Here is a 26,279-nt window from a genome sequence, read left to right as displayed (position 1 = left end):
ACTGTATTTTTAGATTCAATGTTACTTAAACCATTATAATTAATATTTTTTAAAATTCTGTTGACAACGGCAAACTCTACCCCCAACCCCAAGTCAAAATAATTCGATATAGTCAGAGTCGGCATCTTTTTTAAAGTGCAATTACTAATCTAACCCTAAAGTGTAACTTTTATAGTAATAATAATAGTTGAATTCAGAAGGTGTGGAGGAAGTACTACGGCGTAGTAGAGTGCCGACACTGTCCGCCACCAAGAGGGCAAACGTGACGCACCGGCAGCCGCAGATGCCAGGCGCAGCTGAGCTGGGCTGAGAGTGAAGAGGATCTACTCGTTTGAGAAACTTCTCTCAGGACTGGGGTCCGACTGATATGGGTGGCTGTGGTGGAATCCCAACCGTAGATTGTTTGCCTAGCATAATACGGTAGACTAAGATAAAATTTGAGAAATTCAATAATAATAATCTCTTAAATTAAATTAAGTGAGGTGTTAAAGTATTTTCTTATATATATTTAACATTTAATTCAATTTAAATTTATGAGTCACAACGGGTCCGATTATTTGACGACACAATGAGAAGAAATCATAGCGAGGTAAAGGGTTGTGTCGGTTTAAGTTGGACATTCTGTTATTATTAGATACGTTTTTGAGATAAAAATTCATATTTATTCTTCATTTAAATCGTTGACGATCAACTACCTATCATTACTCCTCAAGCGCGTGCATCCACTTTCTCACACACCATCGTCACAACCATTTTAATCTACTATTCAAATAGCAGCAGCTATAATAGATCGATATAAGACGCAAAAAATTATTAACATTTTTAAAAATTAAAATAATTTCTCAATATTATCAAATAGCATGCATCTATATAATTTATATTTAAAAATAACATAATTTATAACATCAATCACTAGTTAAATTACATAATTTACATATACACTACAGATGAATTAAAAAAATAAGATTAATTAAAAAATAAAAAATATCTTTTGGGGTGCCTTAAAGCCCCGAACCCCGGGGTTCGGGGCCTGGGGATGCCCCGAATCTTGGGGTTCAGGTGATTTGACCCCAAACCCCAAGGTTCGGGGGCATCCCTTGGCCTTGAATCCCAAAATTTGGAAGGTTGAATAAACCCCGAATCCATAGATTCAGAAAAAATAAATTCTCCTGGAGAATATATATATATTTTATATATTATAATATATATATAATAGTTTATGTAATATAATTATGTATAATTATATATACATAATTATAACTATATATATAATATATAATTATAACTATAGCCACTTTACTTTATTATTCAAATAAAAACAGCTATAATATTATCAAATAGCATGCATCTATATAATTTATATTTAAAAATAATATAATTTATAACATTGATCATTAGTTAAATCACATAATTTACATACACTACTGATGAATTAAATCACATAATTTACATACACAACGAATAAATTAAAAAAAAAATTAAAAAATAAAAAATACCCTTCAAGATGCCTTGAAGCCCCGAACCCCAGGATTCCGGGCTTGGGGGATGCCCCAAATCTTGGAGTTAAGGTGATTTGAGATTCCCCGAATCTTGAGATTCGGGACATCGCCCGCCCCCAACTCCCAAAGTTCGAAAGGTTGAAGAAACCCCAAATTCATGAATTCGGAGAAAATCAATTCTCCTAACCACTAGGTTAAGAATAATATATACATATTTTATATATTATAATATATATGTATATAATAGTTTATGTAATATAATTATGTATAATTATATATACATATAATATGTATGTATATATATAATAAAATTTTTGTTTTCTCTTAAAATATAGTTATAATATATATATATATAATTATAATATTACATAACCATACATATATATTACATACATATATATGTTGTGTTTTTCTCGAATTCATTGATTTAATTCATCCGCAGTGCATGTAAATTATGTTATTGAACTAGTGATCGATATTATAAATTATGTTATTTTTAAATATAAATTATATAGATACATGCTATTTGATAATATTGAAAAATTATTTTAATTTTTAAAAATATTAATAATTTTTTACTATCTTATGTCAATCTAGCTATAACTATTGTTATTTGAATAATAAAATAGATTTGCTGCACGTGAGAATGTCTTTTGAGAGATGGGTGTTTAGAAAGTATGTTTAGAATATAGATGGTTGTAAAAAGTAATTACTCTAGTTGTAAATAGTAAAGAATCATGCTAGATATACAATTATTTTATACATCTTAGACTACATAAAAGGATATTATGACCAAAATACTCTGCGCCTCACATGCGCCTCATGAGGGACTTTTTTGTCATTGGTACACCTTTATATAGTTCAAAATGTACACAAAGGTATACCAATAATATTTTTCAATAGTAAAAATTAAAATTTTACTTACACTAATTATGAAGAACAAAAATTATGATTACAAATAGAATTTGACTAAGCTTTTAACATTAGCCAATGTTGTGTCACTCGTTCAGGTGCCCCGTTATCACTCCTTGTCATGTTGTTGGTCAGCCTTAATTATCTTGTCATAAAATAATTAGATTTTGCAAAAAAAGAAAAGGGAAAAAGAGAAAGAGAGAAGGAAACAATCAAAAAGATGTCGTTTTGATTAATCCAAATTACAAAATAAATTGCAATCCAAACTAATTCTAAATATTATGTATTTTCGAAACACAAAATACTTAATAATAATAATAAAGTAGAGGCAGATGCATTTTAATGGCACGCAGAGGCAGAGTGGGTGCCGTGCATGCATGGGTGCGCAAATAATAAATATATTTCACCATGAAGAGAAATTATGGGGCATGGCTGTGGTCCCCATCGAAGCAAGACCTTGACCTCCTTTGTCCACCGACTACCGGGGTTCTTTTTATCACTATTAGAAATGTTTTTTATATATATATATAATTAATTATATTTTATTTTTAATAATATTTAATTATTTTACTCGTTAAGGTTCATTAATTTGTGGTTAATATTCATTTAATGAACCTGAACGAGAATCTGATACATCTATCACGGGTATTAGGGGTTTGGGTTTAGGGCAAAAGGGTCTACCCTCTTTGAACACAAAAATTGAAAAGGAATAACAGCCTTAGGACAGAAACAAGCCAGCTGCAGCAAGGTGCAAATTAGCGATATGTAAATGGAAAACCAGAAGCGAAAGAGAGAAAATGCTAGAACAGGCTCGAACATCAATCAAGAACACCACCCAAAACCCAAGATTTGAACATCTAAATTGAACTTGAATTTTAGCTTATTAGTGTTACAAATTAATCTATAAGTGAAAGATAATTATTTCTCACAAATATAGCAAAAGATATACCGTGACATAACACGAAGTCGGATCGACGAAACTGGAAACAATGCCTCACATTATGCAACAGTTCTGTTGAGACTCCAGCATCTCCGGGGATCTGCAGAAAATAGAACAAGTAGTAGCTCAGCTAATGTTAACGAAGAAAGAACATGCCCAACCTCTGGTTAACTTCGAGCATCACGCACGCACGCATATATAATGCCCCCAACATTTCAGAACTGGTAGATGTTGAAGAATATTGCGAAATCAAACAAAATTTTCTGAGCCCAGTTATGATTCATGAGTTAAATCTTTAAGGCATCTTCACTGAATCTCACACCAAATTTTGCAGCACGAGTGTGACAAGAAAATGTAATCTATTGGCTCTAAAGGGGAGCTCGCTCATGGCAAAAACATGATTTTTCACGGCCTTTGCCCATCCACAAACTGTATCTAGCAAAATTTTATATTTTGATCAATGATCCAGACAAACTACTAAGTTTCTGGATACAATCAATCTACCCAAGAAAGTGTCTCCAACATCACAAAAATACGCAATCTAAGCGTAAATGTGATGCATTCGTCATAAGAAAGGAATGGTTGCTTCACCCAGAACACCTTGATCAAAATACTGAAGAAGTGAGGTATGTTCAGAATATATGCATAATTCAAACATGGGTGGTGAATGATTGATACCGGGCAATAGAAATTTATACTTACAATTGGCCTAGAATTGATAGATCCAGGTCAGGAGCGAGCTCTTTCACAATGTCATTAGGTGGTTGGCCACATTCCTGCATTTTCTGCATGAGCTCAACAATCTTGTTGAAGTTGCCAGGCTCAGCTTCGTAGACTTTAGTTAGTTCTTTTATAAGTTCATACTGGTGGGAGTAACGTTCGTATTCATCCTTGCTTAATTTAGATTTATGCTCTTCCAACCATTCTGGATATCTGGCACCTATTTCTTTCATAGGCTCATGAAGAATTTCTTTTGATAAGAGTTGTTGCATCATAGTCTCCACAATGGACTCCATGTCCTAGGCACGAGAAGAAGACAAGTTATTCATTAACAGATTGTAAGGTTTCTTTTTTTTTTTTTTTTTTGGTATAATGCACACATGGGATGCAAAAAAAGAAACACATGGTAGAAAATAACTACTACAAAAACACCAAATAACAAGGGAAAGCTGCAAGACATTTTGATTTGGCATTTCATGATATCACAACAATAAAAATGCATGTCTGGGTTTGCACATATGAAGATTGGTCACATATATGCATCACCATATTTTAAGTAAGCTAGTATTCTGGTCAGTAAGTATCCAATGGTTGGGTTCGGCTCCTCCACTCAGTGATGGCACCAAGAAATGAATTGAACACTATGCCTTTTCCTTCCTAAACGCCCCAGAGGGAGCTCCAGACCATAACAAATGCACATATATAAGTGGGCACACATAAATATACGGAAAAAGCAAACTCTCATACCTGTAAAAGGGACTTAATTTTCTTCATTGATTACAATAACACCATAACGTCTTATACAGAGAGAGAGAGGATAAAGGTAATATTCTTCTCTTGATTTTGGGAGACAGGGCATTTATTGTTAACTCTTAGTATTTCAACTAACAATTACCAACAATTAAAACAAGGACATAATTTTTTTTAAAAATATCACAATACTCATAAGGGCTCAATGAATTGTCATAAAAAGCTCCTTTAGGACAGCTGATTATTTCACAAATGGCTTAGACATAAGCTGATCAGCATTGTAGTTTCACTTGGTATAGTGGTACCACATCCACAAGACTCCAGTCTAAGCTCAGCATATTAGGCACAACTATGTCAAGAAATGATTGTAACATTTAGACATGCCTGGCTATGGACAATGGACAGCTGGTACGTATACATCAGCTCTTCAGCCCAGTCTTTTCCAACTAGGATTTGCAGATACAAAAATTAGAAGACATAAAAAATGTTAAATTCTCATACTTGCACTCAGCTAAACATGAGTAGGCAAACTAGCTAGACAACTGTGTTCAACAGTACCTTATTGCATATACATTCCACATTCATCAATTGTATAATGAAGGCCACTAGACTTCAAACTGTAACTGTTATCTTGCCACCAGACCATATGATAAGTCATCCAACTTTAATAAGCAAACCAATGAGATGCATGAGGGACTTAAACGAAGTTCTGATAACCATATACCAATCATCATTTTCTTGGTCTTGCAAGTTATCCCTTTTGACAGGATATTCTATCTCTGCAGGCATTCATAAAATTGATGGCATCTGATATTATCGAAATCACAAGGATCTGTTGACAATTGGACTTAAATAGGGTGGAACTAAGTGAATAATGAAAGAATTCGAGCACTAATAGGCTAGTTCCGTAGACCCCCCTTGCCATTACTCATAAAAGGGTCACTGGAGTGGACCTCAATTGGGGTCAGGGCTCAACAATTAGTACAATCTAAGCATCGAATAGAATTTATAAACACAATTACCAAAACATGATATGCAACTTTTTTAGTTACTCCATAAAACACCACATTCTCTGAATTACAATCCATTATGTTTAATTTCTTCCTCCTAAGGCAACTTTTAGGGTAGCCTCGGGGGGGTTTTTTTAGGAGGGGGGGGGGGGGGGGGAGAAAACTTTGTGGTCATTTTGGATTGCTAAATTCATCATTTTTGAAACAAAAGTGTACCATGTTTTTGGTCATAGAAACCAATTACTAAATTATTAGGGTACTACCCTTTTCTAGTAATATTAGTTTAGTTTAATCAATATCATTTTCATTTTCTTTTAGACTGGTAAGTCAAAGGTTTCACATCAAAAGGGAAATCCTCATTTTCCAGGATAGATAAGGAACGGGATTGGTCAGGGCCTTTCTAACATCTTGGTAAACGAAAACTTTATCTACTCTTTAGTTAAGTTGGAGAGATTTAATTAACCAGGGCCAATTTGAACATTTGATATACAGGTGAGAGAATTGACAGATGAGGTGGGTAACAGAGATGAGTTAGATTCTGATATAGACTAATATTCTGACAATATTGTTGTGCAAAAAGAATAGTGAAGCCCTCACACTATTAGAATGGTCTTTATCCTCCTCCAGTCAATGAGGATTGCCTTCTTCATTTTGGAAGTTTCCTTGGACTTTCCTGCTAGTTTGTACATCCACCTCTTAGAAAGGCCTTGGAGATCTCCACACATTTTATTCATTTAGTTACCAACTATCACTTAAAGACAAAACTAACTCTAATTCTATTGTCTCTAAAAGGCCTTCCTATTCTATTATCCAGGCCAGGGAGAAATCTATTATGCAGCAATTTTGTTGAATGAAAGATGAAGGCTACCTCTTTTTCTTGTTTAGTACATATAAGCTTTCCCGTTCAATTTTTATTAAAAGGGGTTCAGTTTCTTATTAGAAAATTGAACTTTTTTTTTTATGTAATCCAGAAAATGGAACTTAGTGAGGAAAGATTATGTCTTTAAACACATCACAGCACTCTAGACCTTGTGATGGCTTGCAAGATCTTCTTGTCCAGAGGTGAATCTATTCCATGTTCAATTGTCTCTGCAGGTTGATGCACTCCACCTAGAAATGCATGCCATCAGACCAAAGAATGTTGGCATTACAAATTAATTTTACCTATAAGTTCTGAACTGCAAACTATTTTTACCTATAAGTACCATTGCAATTAATAACACACAGCAAAGGACTTCACTTTGACATGATCAAAAGCTATGGATTTAGGGAAAGGTTATTTGAAATGCAAGGGTGCTTGTCCATAGAATTAGAAGTTGGAAGTTGGACCTTGTAACAAATATAAGCTTCCAAAGTTTTATGTGAAAATCTTCATTTAATCACAATCCACGTGGCAAAGGACAAACAACAATAAGCTAGTAAGTTTTAGTGGGATGATTATCATGATTAAATATCCTCTTATTATGCTACATATTCTTGACAAGTAAGTTGGTAGGCCAACTGATGCAAGCTGGAAATTTCTGCTCAATTTTTTCTTTCCAAACATGACTGTAATTGTAACTTTATCATAGGATTTCTTTAAGTAAATATCCCAAACATTTATACAACATATTAAAGAAAACTCTTATTTTGTAAAAGAAATAAGAATGATCTCATATCACTAAGAGGAGCATCAAAATAGTAAATTATATGCTAGAAACTGTAAACACTAATCTAGTTGGACTACACTTGACAAGAACAGAACATAACTATCAAAACCACACAATGCAAAATCATATTTCAAAGCGAGTTTGTTATAACTGGATAAATACGAGGAAAATGGATGACTGCAAAATTCAAAACAGAAAACAACCACCACCACATGTGCTGGGGGACTGCAAATCAGAAGAATTAAACAAAACCACCCATCAAAAGAAAACACAAAACAAAACCATATACCCTGTCCCAAGAAACGAGACAAAATACCTGAGAACCAGCAAGTTCCTCAAATTGCTTTGCCCAATCTTCTATCATTATGTCATTCTCAAAATCATTTTCACCAGGTTGTGAACCTGTCATGGACTCCAATCCCTTGACAGCCTCCCTTGTTTGCTCTTTCAGCTTATCAAGTGCCTCCAACACGTGTGAGTCCTTTGAAACCTTTTCCTTACCCTTTTTCTTACTTTTCAAGTCTGGCAAACCCATCCCTAGTCCTTGAACCTCATTAGGCATGGAAGAACCCCCCTGAACCTTAGCTTCAGTATCTCCACTCCTGGCAAAAAGTTTATGTCTTTACTTCATCAAGCAAATACCAAAACTATAAACAGTTCTGGGAGTTGTACGCACACATGCATATACGCATACACGCACACACTCAATGAGAACAAGAGAAAGAGACCTCTGAGCGGAAGAACTAAGGTTGATGTTCTGGAAATCATCCAAAGCACCTGAAAATAAATGAATGATGATGAAACCTTAACCAGATATACAAATATATAACAGTGTATACTAGTAAACTGCATGTGAGCTCGATTAATTGCTTGTATCTACAGAGCATATAACAAAAAGGCAAAGAAAAATAAGCAAAACATAAATATGAAACAAAACAACTTCTTCCACGAATAGGAGAAACAAAAATTGCCTAAATAAATACTGCATCAAAGTGAATCATATACTTACAGCGGGAATCAACCGTTCAACATATAACCGGAAAATTTCCTTGCAAAGGTCCAGACAGCTAGCTATTCCTTTCAAATACTACTATTACCATAACAAACAATCCGTAGCCTAAAACTTTATGCATAGCATGTTGAAAATTACATCAAAATGCAATTCAATCAGTAATCACCGTCATCAAACAGCGGGTCAAACTAGGGTTTCCAAATTGCAGTTGATCAAAAGGTGATATGGACTGCACGTACCACAAAAATGTCGAACTCTTCGCACACAAATTCATACATGGAAAAACAAGAGGGTTTCGAAACCGATATGAAATTCAGAAACACAGTAGCCTAGATTGACAATAGAAATAACATTAAGAATGAGAGAATTTCTCTTACTGTCAAGCAGTTGGTCCAAATCATCGGAGTGTTCGGCCATTTGAAAGTTCCCAATCCCCCCCCCTCTCTCTCTCTCTCTCTCTCTGAGGAGGAGGAGCAGGCGATAGCTATATATATGTATATATTGGATTGGATGACGGTTTATGGCAAGGTTCAGATCCTTTCTTCGTAGAGGGTTTTAGTAATGGACGGTCACGATTTTCTCTGATCACGGTTGGGCCTCCTAAACTTGTTTTAAAAATTTTAATTTATTAACTTGAAAAATACTATTAGTACATTATAATTTATACTTGGATTATCGTCCTTGTGGAGTTCCTCGCCACTCGTATTCTCAATTTCGACAAAAAAAATAAATTGCAAGTGAAAGTTTTGTCTCACTGCGTAAGGTAAATAATTGAACTTATGAGCTATTGGTGTGAATCTCAATTTATCGTGAACCAACCACTTGGCCTGTGCCTTGTAAGCTTTTATGGCTTATATTTTGAGCTACATAATGTAGTTAAAATATCTAAAGAAAATTATATTCGCAACCCACAAATTTACTCTTCATAGTCCATACCCCATCAAATTCTTCAATAATTTTAAAATTCTTGTTTTACCCACACAGCGCACAACTCACTATCTCCTCCGACCACCCCCGACCGCTGGTCGCTGCCTCGTTTCTCTCTTGCACCATATACACACACACACAAACACAAACACACACACACACACGTGTGGCAGCCATGGTGACCGACCCACCGCAATCGGAGGGACACACACACACACTCTTTCTCTCTATGTGACGACTACGAGGTGGGTCGGCGATGGTGATCGACTCATCGCCATTACCAAGGTGGGTCAGCCATGAAGGTCGACCCACCACGATCGGGGCCTGATGGGCATGGGTCAGGGACACACATACTCTTTCTCTTATCTCCACTTTTACCCATGACCATCCATAAATTCGCCCATCACCACACCAGGCTGGTGCCTGGTTCGATCATGGCCACCACCATCGTGGTTGACAGTGACCACAATGCGGCCATCGTCGTCGAGGAGAACCCGAGAGTCTGGGAACCCTATGAACCCCGGGATTCCTTGAATCCCATAACCTTTATCGGGGTGGGTCAGTCACCATGGCTGACCCACCTTGGCAATAGCGGTGGGTCGATAGCCATTTTTGACCCACCTGGCGACCGTTGCACAAAGAGAGATAAAAAGTGTGTCTGTGCGTGTCGGTCGCCATGGCCAACCTAACAATGGCGGTGGATCGATAGTCAAGGCTGACCATGGCCGTGCATATATATATATAAGTATATATGTATGTGTTTGTGTGTATATGGTGCGAGAGAGAAAGAGGTAAGTGAGGCGACGATCGACGGTCGAAGGAGAAAGTGGATTATGGGGTAAAATAAGAATTTTAAAATAATTGAAGAATTTGGTGGGTGTGGGGGTTATAGAAAGCAAATTTGTGGGTTGTGAATATAATTTTTCAATGTCTAAATACTCCTCGCTCAATGTGGTAAGGCGCAAGGGATATTTTTTACAATTTATGATGAATTGTATAGCCCAATGAATACCAATATTATGGTACTATTAACTTACACTATTTCATTCAATTCTAGTTTATAATAAGCTTTAAATATTCATACTTTAATTGGTAAAAATAAATATGAAAATAGATGACAAAAAAATATTAATTATTATTGTATCTTAGAACAGTGGGTCTCAGCCCACAAAATTAAATCTAAAAGAAAAATTCCTTGAGATCACCAATAGGCCTTTGCAGGAGAGTACTCTTTAGAGGCCTTTCGAGAGTTTATTAGGTGATTCGGTCTTTTGGATGACTTCAAGCAACCCTAAGGGATTTTTCATTATGTCCTTATGTTTAGTTCATTTGAAATTATTTAAAAAGGCCAAGCGACCATTTTCAAAAATTTCTCTTGATACCAATGGGAGCTTTTTTTTGGGTCACTCGATCTTGGAAGTCTTACTCGGGAAATCCTCTTGAGAGCCTCATCAAGCCCTTCATATGTGATATATGAAAGTCTATTCATATTACAAAACTATGAAAAATGTGTTAAGCTTACCTTCGATCTATTTACCTAAAAATTAAAAAAAATATTAATCTCAATAAATGTTCATACTCCTTCACTTATCAATTTCACTATTTATAAATAGGGAACAATCTCTTAACGTAAAATATGCTCAAAAATCTATTTTAACTACACTTCTATTGTTTTTACATACTTATTTATCGATAAACTAATTTAAGTATTGGAGAGTCTACAGAAAAAATACCTCATGCCTTTTTAACTGTTTCATTTTTTACAAGTTAAAAGGTTTTAGCTTATACTATATAACATTTAAACTAACTAAATTAATGTATTCATATGGTCAACAAGATAATTTAACTATTTTTGCATAATTTATTTTTAATTATAATTTGTTATATTTGAAACAAAATTGTAAAATTCAATTTCACAGGATTGAATTTTAAAGAATTTAATTATATCAATTCAATTTTCATCAAAATAGGTAAATTTCAAAGATTAATTATAAAATTTATTTGTGAACTAAAATACCCTCCCCATCACCCATCTCGATTTCTAGTGGCATTGTTACCCCTTGCCACCATTATGTGAATTGTAATTCAAACTCTGTTAGATATAATTATATTTTAATTATTTATATTTTATATAATTTTAATTATTAAATAAATTATATTTAGTTAATTCTTAATTATATGATTAATTTGTAAGTTATGTCATTTTAGATATAAAAAATTATTTATAAATAAATTATATATAAAATTAATTATATAATTTGGTTTTATAAAACACAAGAATAAAGAAACCAAAAGCATAGAGAAAATTTGGCGACATGTCGTTATATAGACCGTACGATTGGCACAATTGGAGAATCAATGGCACACAGTGCATAGAGTATGAATTCTATGATCGTTGGCATTTTACTTCCCTCCACTTCTCTTCACGCGCGTCGCTTCGCCGGACTGGGACGCCGATCGGGTTTCGCCGTCTTGACCCTACGCGAACCAATCATAGGAAGAAACTCCAAATCAGAGATCCAAATTGAATTCGCAGCTACCAAAACCCTAGAATTGTCCTATGGCGGCAGTGTCGGTGGCCGCCGAGTGGCAGCTTCTCTACAACCGATACTACCGGAAGCCCGAAATCTACTCAATGCAATGGAAGCATGTCGACCTTAGCCGCAACAAGGTCGCGTGTGCTCCCTTCGGCGGCCCCATCGCCGCCATCCGTGACGACTCCAAGATCGTCCAACTCTACGCCGAGTCGGCCCTCCGGAAGCTCCGAATTTTCAACTCCGCGGGGGTCCAAATCGCCGAAACCGTATGGCGAAACCCCGGCGGCCGATTAATCGGCATGGCCTGGACCGACGACCAAGTCCTCGTCTGCGTAACCCAAGACGGCACCGTTTACAGGTACAACATTCACGCCGAACCCATAGAACCCAATCTGTCGATGGGAAAGGAGTGCTTCGAGAACAGTGTGGTGGAATGTGTGTTTTGGGGCAATGGATTGGTTTGTATCAATGAGGCCAACCAATTGTTCTGTATTCCCGATTTTAAGAACCCTAGGCCTGGGAAGCTGGCGGACCCAGGGCTTGAGGAGCCGCCACTCTGCGCTGCGGTGATCGAGCCACAGTACACGATGACCGGCAATGTGGAGGTGCTCCTTGCGGTGGAGGACCATGTGGTGGTGGTTGAGGAGGATGGGATTCAGCAAGTGGGTGTTGGGGTGGGTCCTTTGCAGAGAATGGCGGTGTCGAGGAACGGCAAGCTGTTGGCTTCGTTTACTCACGATGGGAGGCTTTTGGTAATGTCTAGTGATTTCTCCAAGATCATCTTCGAGTATAGTTACGAGGTTGGTTTTGCAAATCTTCATTTAAAATATGTTTGTTGCTCAGAATTTTAGTATACCGCTATCATCTCTGTGTTTTCTGATTTTATTCATATAGAAAAAAATAGTAATATAGACACCGATTTCATAGTTTGGCTTTAGGTTTTAGTAGATTAGATAAGGAGAGACACAATTACGATAGTAATTATGGGTATATGCATAAATCGCTTGGACTTTGCCACTAAAAGGCTGTTTGTTTGCCTTTATTTGTATTTTTTTTGGTTTTTGTTTCTAGAATTTTGAAAACAAGAAATGCAACTCAACTGGTGTATGCTTTTATTTTTCTTTCAGAAAAAAACACACTAAAATGTAAAAAAAAAAAAAAAGGATTCTTTTGTTTTGGCCACTTGTTGCTGCAACAAGTAAAAACACATGAAAGCAAAACATGGTAAAAGGAGACATGTAAATGACCTCTGAATATGCTTGCTTATCAAATGGAGTTATTGGTTGTTTGATTTAGATAAAACAAGCATAGTTTACCCATCATTCTCTATAAATCAATGCAACCAGTCATTGAGGAAGTGTTCATGTTCCAACCCATGGAAACTGAGTTAGATCATTATGTTTATATACTTTTTTAGATAAAAATGATAGGAGAATTTGGGTTTAGAATTTGTAAGCTATTTAGAGAGAAAAGAGGACAAATAGAGGGAAGGAGATAATTCTTATTAACCAACATAAATCAATACAAATTCAAGAGATCTCTTATATAGAGCTGCATGACTGCACTAAGCTAGAAAATAGGAGATTATCTACCCAATAAAGCAACTAACATCCACTAAAACAACTAGACAGGCTTGACCAAGTCTTGCTGGGCTGCATGGCTGTGCACGTATCAAAAAACTCATGATTTGAATACCTTAATGCACTCCTGAACTGCCTATATATAAATGTATTGAGAGTAGGAAATAGATGTTAGGGAACAAATCAAGTGATAAATAAAACTTGGAACAAAATCACACACACACACAACACTAAATTTACGTGGTTTAGCGAAGAATGCCTATGTTCGCGGCCACACTAGGTGTTTTTTTCACTATTTGAGAATGTTACAATTATAAGAATTATACCCACACATTTATATACTAAGTCTAGGGCAAAAATAGAACTCCCAATTTGGGCCTGTTTAGATTTTAGGCCTTCGTACTAGCTCTGTGTTGGTGTCATAAATTGAATCAGGCTCCACATCTCCAACAAATGATTTTTCACTACATACATATACCAAGGATAGGATTTTAATGTTTTCTCTATAGCAGATGAAAAGGTGAGAGTAGAAACAACAATCATGAACTGATGGCGGCCAGAAGGCAGTATAAGAGGTGGCAGCCTCAAGAAGGAAGTTGGAACTCCGCCCATCATCTGTCTCCTCTTGTTGTCAACACCGGTTTCTTTTTTTTTTTTTGTGATTTTTCTGATAAGCAAGAACCCATGATTGGAAGTTCACAGGCTTGAGTTGCAGAGCAAGCCTCTTTGCAAAGCAAGGGCAAGGCTACATACAAAAATGACCCTCCCCGGACTCTCACAAAGAGGGAAGTCTCATGCAGGTAGATGCATCTTGAGATGTTGTAAAACCAAAATTTCAAGAGATGATAAACTAGACTTTGAACTTGTTGAATTATTACTTGTGCCTTCACGTGAAAGGATGTGTAGAGTTCAAACACGTTGCATTATTTAATATCAAGCTTATGTAAACATTTGTGTAGTTTTTAGTTTTTGTTTCCAAATATTTCCATATGTTTCCAATACTTTTTGCTGTTTACCTTTTGTTTCTGCAACTTTTTTAAATAGCCAATTGAAACAACACATCTAAACAATATTTTGGACCTTGATTGTACTGTATGATGTATTTGCCTCTTTTCTTTTCCTTTCCCTTTCCCCCTACAAGTGCAGTCATCACTTCCCCCAGAGCAGCTAGCTTGGTGTGGAATGGACAGTGTGTTACTTTACTGGGATGATATGCTTTTAATGGTTGGTCCTTATGGAGATCCTGTGCTCTATCTTTACGATGAACCAATTGTTCTCGTCCCAGAGTGTGATGGAGTGAGGATACTTTCAAATACAAGTTTGGAATTTCTACAAAGAGTTCCTGATTCCACTGTATCAATCTTTAAGATTGGGAGTACATCACCTGCAGCTTTGCTTTATGATGCCTTGGATCACTTTGATCGGCAGAGTGCCAAGGTAAGTGTAACCTATAGGAAGTTTACTTGTTTCTCCTGTCATTTTATATTTCATTTTCTTTATTCCATTTCTGTATGGGTGGCTTAGACATACTTCCTGGTTTCTTTTGTGAAGTATTCATTTACTCAGCATATGGTTTTGAACACTATAGTATGTTTTTTAGTATGTGAAGTCTCATGTTTCTCTGGTGAGCTTGTTATAGCAGTAATATTATGCAGGCAAAAAGAATGCATGTCCCCCTATATGCCAATTCCACATCCACACACCATTCACCATTTAAAGAGATCCCTACTGATAGCAGATAAATATATTACTATTAATTAATGAGAGAAGTAACCAGTCAAAAAAATAAAACTGTAGAAAGAAGAATGAGAGAAGCATTCTAGAACTGAGCAAACAGGGTCTGGTAGAAGTTCATATATGCTTGCAAGCGAAGTCTAACATGATATATTTTCATCAGGCAGATGAAAATTTGAGATTGATACGCTCATCATTGCCTGAGGCTGTTGAAGCATGCATTGATGCTGCGGGTCATGAATTTGATGTCTCACGGCAGAGGACGTTACTAAGAGCTGCAAGCTATGGCCAAGCATTTTGCAGGTTGGGTTGGAAGCTTTTTCGCAAAAGTTCTCTTATTAAACTCAGTAATGAAAATGACAAATCAATTGCTTCTGTATACTATACAATTCATTTTCTCTTTGAAGATGTTTATATAAAAATGTAGTATTACTTTTTGACTTGAGAACTGAATTAAGATTTATTCCTCCTCATGGACGGCCTTTTAAATTTTTCTGAGAAAATGCAAGTACTAATTAAGCGAAACATAAGGAGAATTGTCACTGTAGGTTTTCAATATGCATAGATTTGTTAAAGAAGGTTGTACAAATTGGTAACTACAGGGCATCACAGTGGAGGCCTATAGAAATGTATGAAGAGTCGTAACAGGAAAAAATTACACATGAGTACTGAAATATGAGTGGATACTGACCCTAAAATTTAGAAGTCAAGCCACATGAATAGGATGGAAGTCTAAGAGCACATAAAGTAAGTGGCAGATGTTATTTAACAAAAGGAAAGAATAACAGATAGCAATACTGAAGCGGACAAGCCCTTCAAGAGTTCATATTGTAAAGAGTGTTCATAACACCCACCACACTGGAGAGTTGGGGAACTCAAGAAGAATGGAAAAGTTTTGTAGCCTTGAACTGAGCTCGAGGCTTTAAGGTGGCTTTAAAACTGTAGTTCTTTGACTTTTGCTTAATTGGGTTGAAGAGCTCTGTGAGAAGAGATTTGGAGTGGGAAAGGATTCAATGGAAATAGAAATCTGGAGTGGTTTTCCTCAAGTAAGGACAGAAATACTAAATTTTTCCATAAAGAAGCCAATGTGAATAGGAGGAAGAACTCAATAAAGAAACTAGTTTTGAATGGGGACAGGGCCACCGATGAGGAGGCTATCTCCCAGGCTGTTGTAGGTTTTTATTCTAGTTTGCTTACTGGGGAAGAGATTGGAGGCCTATTATGTGTGGGATGGAGTTTAAGTCTATTTTTGTGAATCAAAAAGAGTGGCTTGAGAGTCCGTTTTCTAAGGAAAAGGTCTTAAGGACTTTAACAAGTGTGAGTGGGATAAGGCCTTGGCTCTAATGTGATTGTTGGGGTTTTTTCTTAGCAATATTTGGGTGGTGGCAGTGGCAGTGGCTGTTTAGGATTAGGGTTAGGGTTTGGTTGCTGTTTAGGGTTATGACCCTGATGCCATGTTTTGAGGAAAAGAAAAGTGTTGAATGTTTTATTTATAACTAGGTGTGTGTGTGTGTGTACATATATATATATATATATATATACAGTTCTATGAGGTACAACTAAAGTAAACGCATAACTAGGCACAACTAAGGAAAACACATAACTATGTACAACATAATAAAACTAACAATGATGGCTCTTTTTTGCTTTCTTATTTTTTTTCTCTCTGGAAAAAGATTGAATGCTTTGTTTATCCCCCTTATTCCGACAAGGGGGCCTTTGGTCCTTACTCAAGATTTTCATCCTTACTTCCTGGTGTGTAGTGCTTGCAAAATTCTCTAAGATCCTTTTGATATTAAGGAGGTGATTGGTGTTTTGATCTTTGAGACCCAGGATGCATTTGTGATTTGTGGGTGGGTAACAGATATCAGATGTCATTTAGGTAGCCAATAAGTGCCTAGATACTAAATTTAAAAGTGAAACAAATAGCCTTCGTTGTAAGCATGATATTGAGAAACTCTATGATCATGTTAATTGAAATTCTTTCCTTTTTCGTTTACATATGAGGGGGGTAGGCTCTAAGTTTTGCAAGTGGATTAGCATTTGTATATCTATGTTTGATTTGTTTGTTTTTAACTAATCGGGTCTTGAAAGGGTTCTTTGGTAGTTTTAGGGATCTTAGACAGGCTGGCCACCCTGTCTCCCCTTGTTTATCTCAATCATGGGGCCCTAAGTCTTCCCATTTCAGATTAGCATCTTGAAAATACTAATACCTTTTGGAGTTCTTTCTCAGGAGTTCTCTACTTATGCTTTTTCTGTGTTTTAGGCTGCTATCTTTGTTATTAGCAGTCTGGAGAAGCTTTAAAGAGATTTTTGTATGGTGGGCTAGGTGATGAGTTTAAATACTGTCTTGTTAATTGAGATTAGGTTTACCTCCCTTGTGAGGGTGTAGGATTTGTCATTAGGAAGTTTTGTACTTTCAATAAGGCCTTGATTGATAGTTGGAAAATTTTGATGATCTCCCTGTGTAGTGAGAGGGGAGAGAATGTTAGGCCTTAGGTTAAAGAGTATCTTAATTTACTAGAGAGACCTTCTTTCCCTTTTAGTTTTCTCACACTGGTAAAACCACATGATTTGACACAAATGCTTATTTCGTGACCTTGAAGAACCACATGGATTTGTTGCCAAATTATTAAGTTCCTTGCATTGTGAAATCATCTTAATTTCCTTTGGAATTATTTTTTTCCTCAATAAATAACAATTCTTTGAGGGGGCAAACCCTACTACAAAATGGAAAAAACAAAGGTGACTGAAAAAGGTCATTGAGAAAATGAGCCAAAACACCCAAACAAAAAAAAGAAGAAAATGTAAAAGGAAGATGTCGAATACAATCTCCCAACCAAAAGGCCTGACATTTCCCGTTGAACACCCAATAACTGAAAAAAGAAGCTTGAAACATCTCTGGCCACTGAGCAGCAGAAAAACAAATGATCAAGAGGCTCATCACTTGCATTACACTTGAAACACTAGCTAACCAAACCCGAGCTCTTTTCCTTAAAAAAAGAGCCACTATAGCAGGTACCACACAGTTGTTTCCTTTACTGAATGTCAAATGGATTTGTCTTTTATCTTGACATTATATGAGATTATAACATTAAAACTCTCCAAAGAACATCTCATTTTCCTTATATCTGCTCTCAATAATGATATCCAGTTGGCTTTTGCAGCCACTTTCAACGTGATCGCTTCCAAGAGATGTGCCGAACTTTACGTATCTTAAATGCTGTACGTCACTATGATGTTGGCATGCCTCTCAGTATTCAGGAATACAAGGTCTTCAAATGTCACCAAATTCAGGGTTCTGGTTCATTTGTGAAGTTTCTAAACTTTTTTTGTTGCTTTTGTTAAAACCATTGCTAATATCGTAGCATGCTATTTCAGTTGCTTACACCACCAGTTCTCATTGGTCGTTTAATTAATGCCAATAAACACCTTCTTGCACTTCGGCTATCAGAGTACCTTGGCATTAAACAAGTAAGTTCATTGCCTAATTTCATCAATTCTCCTTTTACTTATGAATTCTGACATTCTTTTCTCCATTTTTTAGCTGGGAAAATGCATCTTATATGTGCAGTGTTCATTTTTGGCCCATAAATTACTCTTAATCCTTGTTGGGTCATGGGCAGTATTTGTTTTGATTTTTATGTCCTCTTTCCTTGTGATGTTTGAGAGTGAGGATTTTAATACATGGGAAAACAGAGAAAATGAGTTTCTGGAGATTTGTGTCATTGCAATGAAAATATTTCATTGGTTGGGGTTGGCTACATGGAATTTATCTTGCCAGTAATTTTTGTCTGTAACCATATCTTTTGTAAGTCCATTATAACTCAAGTCAACCCTAAGGAAAAGCCAAAACATGCAGAATATAAGAAATATGCACTGCAAATACTTTACAGCACATTAATGAAAAGTAAGGGTTTATTTGAGCTGATTGCAAGCAAGGAACAAATTCCATTACCTTCCCATTGAAACAACCATGATATTTTCCATTGCAAAGTAAGGCCCATTGCTGCAAAACATTTGTGGAAAACTGAGTTTCACATATTCTGATTGAAATGTATTAGAAAAATATGAGATTCAGTGAAAACATCACGTGCCAATTAATTGTTCAACTTTTTTAATGATTTTTTGGGGTAGTTATTTCTGTATTTCTTATTTTATTAGAAAAAGATATATGTGAATAAGGAAAAATATTAAATATATTAGAGAATCTGAAGAAGTAAAATGGAAAAGATGGAAGATAAGAATGGTGAAGAAACAACGGACATGATTTGCCTCTTATTTTCTTTGTTTATTATTATGGATATTATGAATATAATATTTTGTAAATCTTTTACAACAAGATTCTTTTTTCAATAAACAAGAACCTTGATGTCCCACTTGATGGAGTTTTTGCTATGTGAATTTTAGTTCTTCAATCATATCTATCCTTGGCCATATTTTTAAGGAATTCAAGATGGGACACCTGATTATTTTTACACTGGCTGTTACCTACCTAACACAATCCTCTTTTATTTGGTCTTGGGACTACCTGCGATACGGAGAAATACCTTCAACACGATTAATGTTGAAAATATTATTCCATCTGTAGGCAGAGTTTATAGATTACTTTATTTGGTAAAGGCAGCCACTGGTTGGCCAGTTATAGTACTACCTGCTGTTTCCTTTTTTTCTTTGTTCTATTCCTACTACTTCTATAATCAATTGTTTCTTATGTCAAACTTTCTTCTGGTTTAACACTTAAAATCTTTGCTATGTGCTCTTTAACTTGAATTTTGGCCAACCCCACCCCCCCCAACAAAAAAAAAAAAAAAACTTGTGTTCCCTATCGATTTGTTTGGTATTAAGTTGAATGGTTGTTGGCTTCCATTAGTTTAAGTACACTAACCTTTCCATCTAAGATGATCAATCTAACATGTTTATGTATTTTGCCCACTGGTTTAAGTTAACATCTTGCTATATGTCAATGATCTATTCTGTTAGAAATGATTTCTTTGCAATTTTGGTGAGAGCCTCCTGGCAATGTTGGCAGTAGTGTTTTGCAATGATCATGATTCTTGAGGAGTCAAACCTTTTGTTCTAATTATTTGATTAAGGAAAAATGAGATTCACTCACAGCCTAGGTCCCTTAATGTGACATATGTGCTCAATTTCCTCTGTCTGCTTTTGTATAGGAGGTGGTGATAATGCACTGGGCATGTGCAAAGATAACAGCTTCTTTAGCAATTCCTGATGCTACCCTTCTCGAAATTTTACTCGATAAGGTTCATTTTGTTATTTGTAGTTTGTCAGTGTTTTTAGCTAATTATCTTTCATCTCATTGAGAATTGGAAGTGATTTTTCCCCCCCCCTCTCAATTGGGGATTTCAGCTGAAAATATGCCGGGGCATATCTTATGCAGCAGTTGCTGCTCATGCAGATAAGAGTGGCAGGCGGAAATTGGCTGCAATGCTTGTTGAACATGAACCACGGCCTACAAAGCAGGTACTTCTTGTTTTTGTTGTTTGTTTGTGTGTATGTGTGTGATTCATTTCATTCTCTCTTTTTTTTTTCTTTACTTTCTTTAATCCTTTAATGGATAGGTGTATCTCTAAAAGTTGTTTTCTTGGTTCCCATCTATTGATTTTGTTGATGATCTATGATTTTACAAGGAATGGTAGCAGCAGTAATTTCCTGAGTACATAATTTTATGATTTTGATTTATGTCTCCAGGTTCCTCTACTGCTAAGCATTGGAGAGGAAGATACAGCTCTGACAAAGGCTATTGATAGTGGTGACACTGACCTTGCTTATCTTGTTCTATTTCATATCTGGCAGAAGGTATTACTTGTAGGATAGTCAAAGGAGTAATTTATTCGTCTCAATTACATACATAGTTGAAATCATTTTTCATATGTGGATATTTCGAGCAATGCAGAGGCCAGCTTTGGAGCTATTCGGAACCATACAATCCAGACCACTGGCACGTGATTTATTTGTATGTTATGCAAGGTAGGTACACTATTTGAATCTTTGAGGACTGTTGCTCTAATCCTTTTACCCTTTGTTTCATATGTTTATTACTGCTTTTCTGTGCAGATGTTATAAACATGAATTTCTGAAGGACTTCTTTCTTTCAACAGGGCAGCTTCAAGTATGCTGATTCATCTTACTTGGGCCAAGATCTTATAGCTGCATTTTTTTGTAAAAAATTCTTTTAATCAACATCAAATAAGACTGCAATTGGCTATATGGTGTGAACATGGACATGGCAATTACTGTGTTTGTTACTTAAGTAATACATTTGCAATTCCCCAACATATACTCTGATAAGTAGATTTTCCTTTTTCCCATGTACGTGTAACCGGAATCCCTCTCTGCTTTGCCATTTGATGGATTTTATTGGCCTTAGACCTTAAGTTATCACTTGCTGTCGGAGGTTTTTTTTGCATATTTGAAAGGTTTTACTGCTATATGTACATGAACTTCTTGGAATTGTGTAGCTGATTTTGCAAGACATAAATGGGCATAAGAGTGGTTGTCTCTTTTTCTCACTAACTCCCCCTCTCTTAACAAAGTCAGAATTCTTTAACATTTATTTTGTATGTTTGGATTTCAATTTTACTTTTTATTTTAAAGCTTGTAAATATATATGGGAGACAACAAAATTAAATTTATCAATCAAAAGGGAAAAGATGCGGGATATATACATTGTAATGCTGTATAACAATTTGATGAATTATCTGCTAATTACTTTACTTCATTTTTGCTCTTATTAAAAGGTATCTGGTCTTGATAGGATGTTGCTTTTCTATTATGGAAAGAGTCATGGGAACTGGCAAAAAATCCTATGGCAAGCAAAGGATCTCCTCTTCATGGTCCACGCATAAAACTTATTGAAAAGGCCCAAAGTCTCTTCACAGAAACAAAGGAACATACTTTTGAGTCAAAGGCTGCTGAAGAGCATGCAAAATTGTTAAGGTAAATTTGTTGCTGATGTGTTTAGTTCATTAGCTATTCCTTTGGTCTGTTGACATTTTAATGACATATACGCTGTGCAATTTGGTATCAGCTATTGTGCCTCCAGATTTTTATGCTGCAATGTAGCAATGTTGTACTGTATTTTTCTTGCTTTTACGAGTAACCATAGTATATGATTTGAAATTTGTATGGTGGAAAAATAATCATATCTTACTTAAAAAGAAATTTCTTTTACTATATTAAAATGAATGGCATGATCAAGCTGCTTATATGCAAACATTTTTATTTGCCTCATCATTAAGAATTTTGTAAAATGTGCCTTTTTCTGTTTCAGTTTTGAAATGACTGAATCTCGGGGATGAAACTTTTTAGTAACAGTGTTTTCATGGACTTAATCCAATATTTTGTGTGACTACACTGACAAGTTCAAGGGGTCCATGCGGTCAGTTGTTATATTGCCTTTTTGTGTGATTTGGTGAGGTGGTCTCATAAAACAAAAATGTTGCACCTTTGTACATGAGCCTTGGTAGCAACGGTTAGGTTGTTTTTTTGTGACCAGAAAGTCATGGTTTGAGTTGTGGAAACAGATTCTTTGCACAAAAAAAAAAAAAAAAAGGCAATGGGAAGACTACTTACAAATATAACCCTCCTCCTATTCTTGCAGAGTAGGCAATCTCATGCATCAGGATTTAGGACGCTGTTTTGTTTATACACGAACAATTATCTTCTCTATCTTTTTCTTTTTGCTTATGGGAACTCTCATGAGGGTACATGTATTATCAGAATTGTCCAATATGGTTAATATATCTCAAGCATTATTCTTCTTTCTTTATGTTATCTTCTAAAAAAAAAATCTATATTCTTATTTTTATAAAATACCAAAATAATCTATGTTTTTCAATGTATGTTAGGTTGTCCATGATTTGGCAAATTGATACTATTTTAGTTAATGTACCATGAATGCCTATACCTGCTGTTGACATTTGCCAAGTTTGTACTAGTTCTAACTGAAGGTGCATGAATGCAAAGAGAGTAGGAGTGCACAACAAACATGAATAAAGGGAACAAACACACAGAACAAGAGTTGAACATGGGACCTCTTGGAATCAAAACTCTGATACCTTGTTCGGTTACCCTTTGTCCCAGAAGCTTAAGCTAAGGAAACATGTCTAACAATAAACATGAACATTCCAAAACTGGTCATCACATCTGACCACATTGTGGCGTGTGAATAAACTAAACCAAGAAGCACTAGCTGATGAAAAGGGGCCCCGAAATGTTTACCATTCTTTCCAACATCAGAATTATGACTTTGCTAGTATAATTTGGATTTCTGGCTAGATGCAGTGCGAGACTCAGAAGTGCCACGATGAATTATTAGAAAATTCATGTTCTTGTAAAAGGCAACTGCATAACACTTCTTTAGGGAGAGCTATGAAATATGTTTTGTAGAATATGAGCCTAAGCAATGGCTGATCAATGTTACAGAAGCATAAAAAGTGGTTTTTATACTCACTTGAAAATGGTACATTTTTTTATTGTGGTATAATTACACACCGTTAGAATCTATATAAGACTTCTAAATGTGAGAGCCAGTAAAATATAGTTTTCCAAAATATAATATTAAGTTGAAGTCTTGACAAGTTCAATTATTTATGTGCAGTTGTTTCTGTTTACTTTAAGTTGTGTACTGGGGACGCCCTTTTATATGTGCCTTTTGTCATCATTACATTTATTTTTATTTATTTTGTTTCTACATATGGCTAATTGTTTTACAAAGTTGTCCCCATTACCTATAAAGCCACTTCCTAATGTGCTCGATTCTGAGTTTGTAATACTTTAGCTTTATCTTGCTTTGGGCTTCAGCTTTTGCAAAATCTTCTGCTTAGTTTACTTTCCAATGATTGATTTGGTGATTGGACCACCTTGATGACTCTCATAATGCTACAGAATACAACATGAACTTGAAGTGACCACAAAGCAGGCCATTTTTGTGGATTCAAGTATTAGTGATACCATTCGCACGTGCATTGTGCTGGGAAATCATCGAGCTGCAATGAAAGTCAGAACGGAATTCAAGGTTTGCAATGTTACCCTTTTACCTCTTCATTGATTAGTAGATCTTATGGAGGAGGCACATTATAGTCTTTGATGTGTGGTGCTTTGGCTATTTGTTCAACTCCCCAGCTTCTTTTACTTGTACTCTAAATGCTGTGTGTTGTTTAACTTCTGTCAGGTTTCAGAAAAAAGATGGTATTGGCTTAAAGTGTTTGCTTTGGCTACAATTAGGGATTGGGATGCCCTAGAAAAGTTCTCAAAGGAGAAAAGGCCACCAATTGGTATGTTCTCCAAATTGAAGTGTTTCATATAGCAAACCAGCAAAACTTGCAAGAAGCTAAAATAACTCCTTGAACTACACTATTTTTTTTTTGTGTGTTTAATGATTGTCTCTATCCTATGAAAGAGATCGTTATGTGGGTAGGGCTGTTTTAACTCAAATTTGATCATTATACATTGCTATGTGCTAGAATGAGTTGTTTATTCTAAATATGTACTGTATATATGTACTGCCTCAATACAATCTCCTCTTTATTTCTTTAATTATCTCATAAAGATCGTGTGCAATAGAACCATATATACACAATTAATGTTGTAGTTCATAGGCTTTCTGCTCAAAATTTCTGGTTATTAAGTACATATATAAACTATTTTATCCTTGAGGGTTTGCCACAAGTTCTTGTGTTGTATCAGCATTGGGTTAGAGAAAAGGAAGGTGAGGAATGATTAGGCTTCAAATTACTTAAAATCAGAGCTGTAGTTGGTTTTCTAGTTATTCCCCTGGCTGTCTTTCTTTTGCTTTGCATGCCTTTATATAGCTTCTGAAACAAACAGGTTTTTAGAAAGTGCTGCCCCATATGAAGAATGTGATACTCCATATAACAACTTGTGGCTAAAGTTTTTATATGGTTAATTCTGATGATTGAGTGGAGAGTGATCAATTGGATGTCTACTTGGTTTCAAATAGGCTTCCGGCCATTTGTGGAGGCATGCGTTGATGCAGACGAGAAAGGTGAAGCTTTGAAATATATCCCAAAGCTCGCAGATCCAAGGGAGAGAGCTGAGGTAAACTGACTTTTTTTTTTATAATTTTTTTTTGTGGGAAATACTAGCAGTTCTTACTGCCACAACAAATTGGTGTTTTGGATTGTGCTCAAGAAGTCTTGTAAACAAATTGCCATTTTGCATTCTTGCTACCAACCACTTTTTCATCCTTCTGATATCTTATTGTCTGGCAAACTGCTGTCATCAGTTGCTACCAAAATCAATTTACTCTTCTCTTCAATTGCTGCTCTCTCTCTCTCATTGCTGAGTACGGTGTCTCCTTGTGTATTGTCAACAGGCTTATGCTCGAATTGGCATGGCAAAGGAAGCCGCAGATGCTGCATCCCAAGCCAAAGATGGGGAATTACTTGGTCGACTGAAGTTGAGTTTTGCACAAAACGCAGCAGCTTCATCTATATTTGACACGCTCAGAGACCGGTTGTCGTTCCAGGGGGTTTCGTAGCCTCGCTGCCCGCATTGTTTCCGACCTCATTAGCTTGTTTTCCCATGGCTGCATTTGTATTTAGTCTGTTCAAATCACGTTGTAGGATGATTGTGAAGTCAGCCAGCCAATTTGTGGCAAATCTCTTAATCTCTTATGCAGCAGAGTTTGGTTTTGTGTCTTGTTATCAATCGAACCGGTAGCATGCGACTTGGTGTTGTCTCTGTTGGCTTGGATTTTGTTTTTAACTTATTATCATATATAGTTCAATCACAAGATGACTTTGGATATGGATATGGATATAATGTTTTTGTCTTTGGGTGATATTAATTTATACAAATTTGATAGCTGGACAAAGTTTGGTTCCTCGAAGAAACTAGCCTATCATTGTATACAATATATTGACAATTTATGTCCGTAGTGGCTAGAGGTGAGTAAAATTTTGGTTAAGCTGAAATAATCGAATCAAACTAGTCGAAATTGACAGTTCGATTTAGTTTAATTT

At 35.8% G+C, this 26,279-nt stretch overlaps 2 protein-coding genes across 2 annotated transcripts; one reads left to right on the top strand and one right to left on the bottom strand.

Moving 5' to 3' along the window:
• Positions 1-3,249: 3,249 nt before the first annotated feature.
• On the bottom strand, positions 3,250-8,999 carry LOC127812441 (peroxisome biogenesis protein 19-2-like). The gene is made up of 5 exons (XM_052352817.1): positions 8,870-8,999; positions 8,209-8,257; positions 7,797-8,082; positions 4,054-4,370; positions 3,250-3,451 (listed from the first exon to the last, which is right to left on the bottom strand). The coding sequence occupies exons 1-5, from the start codon at positions 8,907-8,909 to the stop codon at positions 3,406-3,408; spliced, it is 738 nt and encodes a 245-aa protein (XP_052208777.1). The 5' UTR covers positions 8,910-8,999; the 3' UTR covers positions 3,250-3,405.
• A 2,780-nt stretch (positions 9,000-11,779) lies between these two features.
• Positions 11,780-26,098, top strand: LOC127813406 (protein VACUOLELESS1). Its single transcript, XM_052354362.1, has 15 exons — positions 11,780-12,756; positions 14,683-14,973; positions 15,434-15,573; positions 18,438-18,543; positions 18,652-18,744; positions 20,445-20,534; positions 20,641-20,754; positions 20,983-21,090; positions 21,188-21,261; positions 21,349-21,403; positions 22,049-22,230; positions 24,181-24,310; positions 24,467-24,569; positions 25,256-25,353; positions 25,631-26,098. Exons 1-15 carry the CDS (start codon positions 11,980-11,982, stop codon positions 25,793-25,795), a joined length of 2,526 nt encoding a protein of 841 aa, XP_052210322.1. The 5' UTR covers positions 11,780-11,979; the 3' UTR covers positions 25,796-26,098.
• The last annotated feature ends 181 nt before the right edge of the window (positions 26,099-26,279 follow it).

Source organism: Diospyros lotus, chromosome 11 (assembly GCF_014633365.1).
Source record: "Diospyros lotus cultivar Yz01 chromosome 11, ASM1463336v1, whole genome shotgun sequence".
NCBI lineage: Eukaryota > Viridiplantae > Streptophyta > Magnoliopsida > Ericales > Ebenaceae > Diospyros > Diospyros lotus.
The sequence above is the reverse complement of the archived record's forward strand: the minus strand, read 5'-3'. Positions and strand labels throughout refer to the sequence as shown.

Coding starts and splice junctions, on each gene's coding strand:
- LOC127812441 (XM_052352817.1), bottom strand. CDS start 8,909: ATGGCCGAACACTCCGATGATTTGGACCAACTGCTTGACA. Junction 8,258..8,869: donor TTTGGACCAACTGCTTGACA/GTAAGAGAAATT, acceptor ATTTATTTTCAG/GTGCTTTGGATGATTTCCAG. Junction 8,083..8,208: donor CTTAGTTCTTCCGCTCAGAG/GTCTCTTTCTCT, acceptor ACTTTTTGCCAG/GAGTGGAGATACTGAAGCTA.
- LOC127813406 (XM_052354362.1), top strand. CDS start 11,980: ATGGCGGCAGTGTCGGTGGCCGCCGAGTGGCAGCTTCTCTACAACCGA. Junction 18,544..18,651: donor TCAGTATTCAGGAATACAAG/GTCTTCAAATGT, acceptor ATGCTATTTCAG/TTGCTTACACCACCAGTTCT. Junction 18,745..20,444: donor AGTACCTTGGCATTAAACAA/GTAAGTTCATTG, acceptor GCTTTTGTATAG/GAGGTGGTGATAATGCACTG.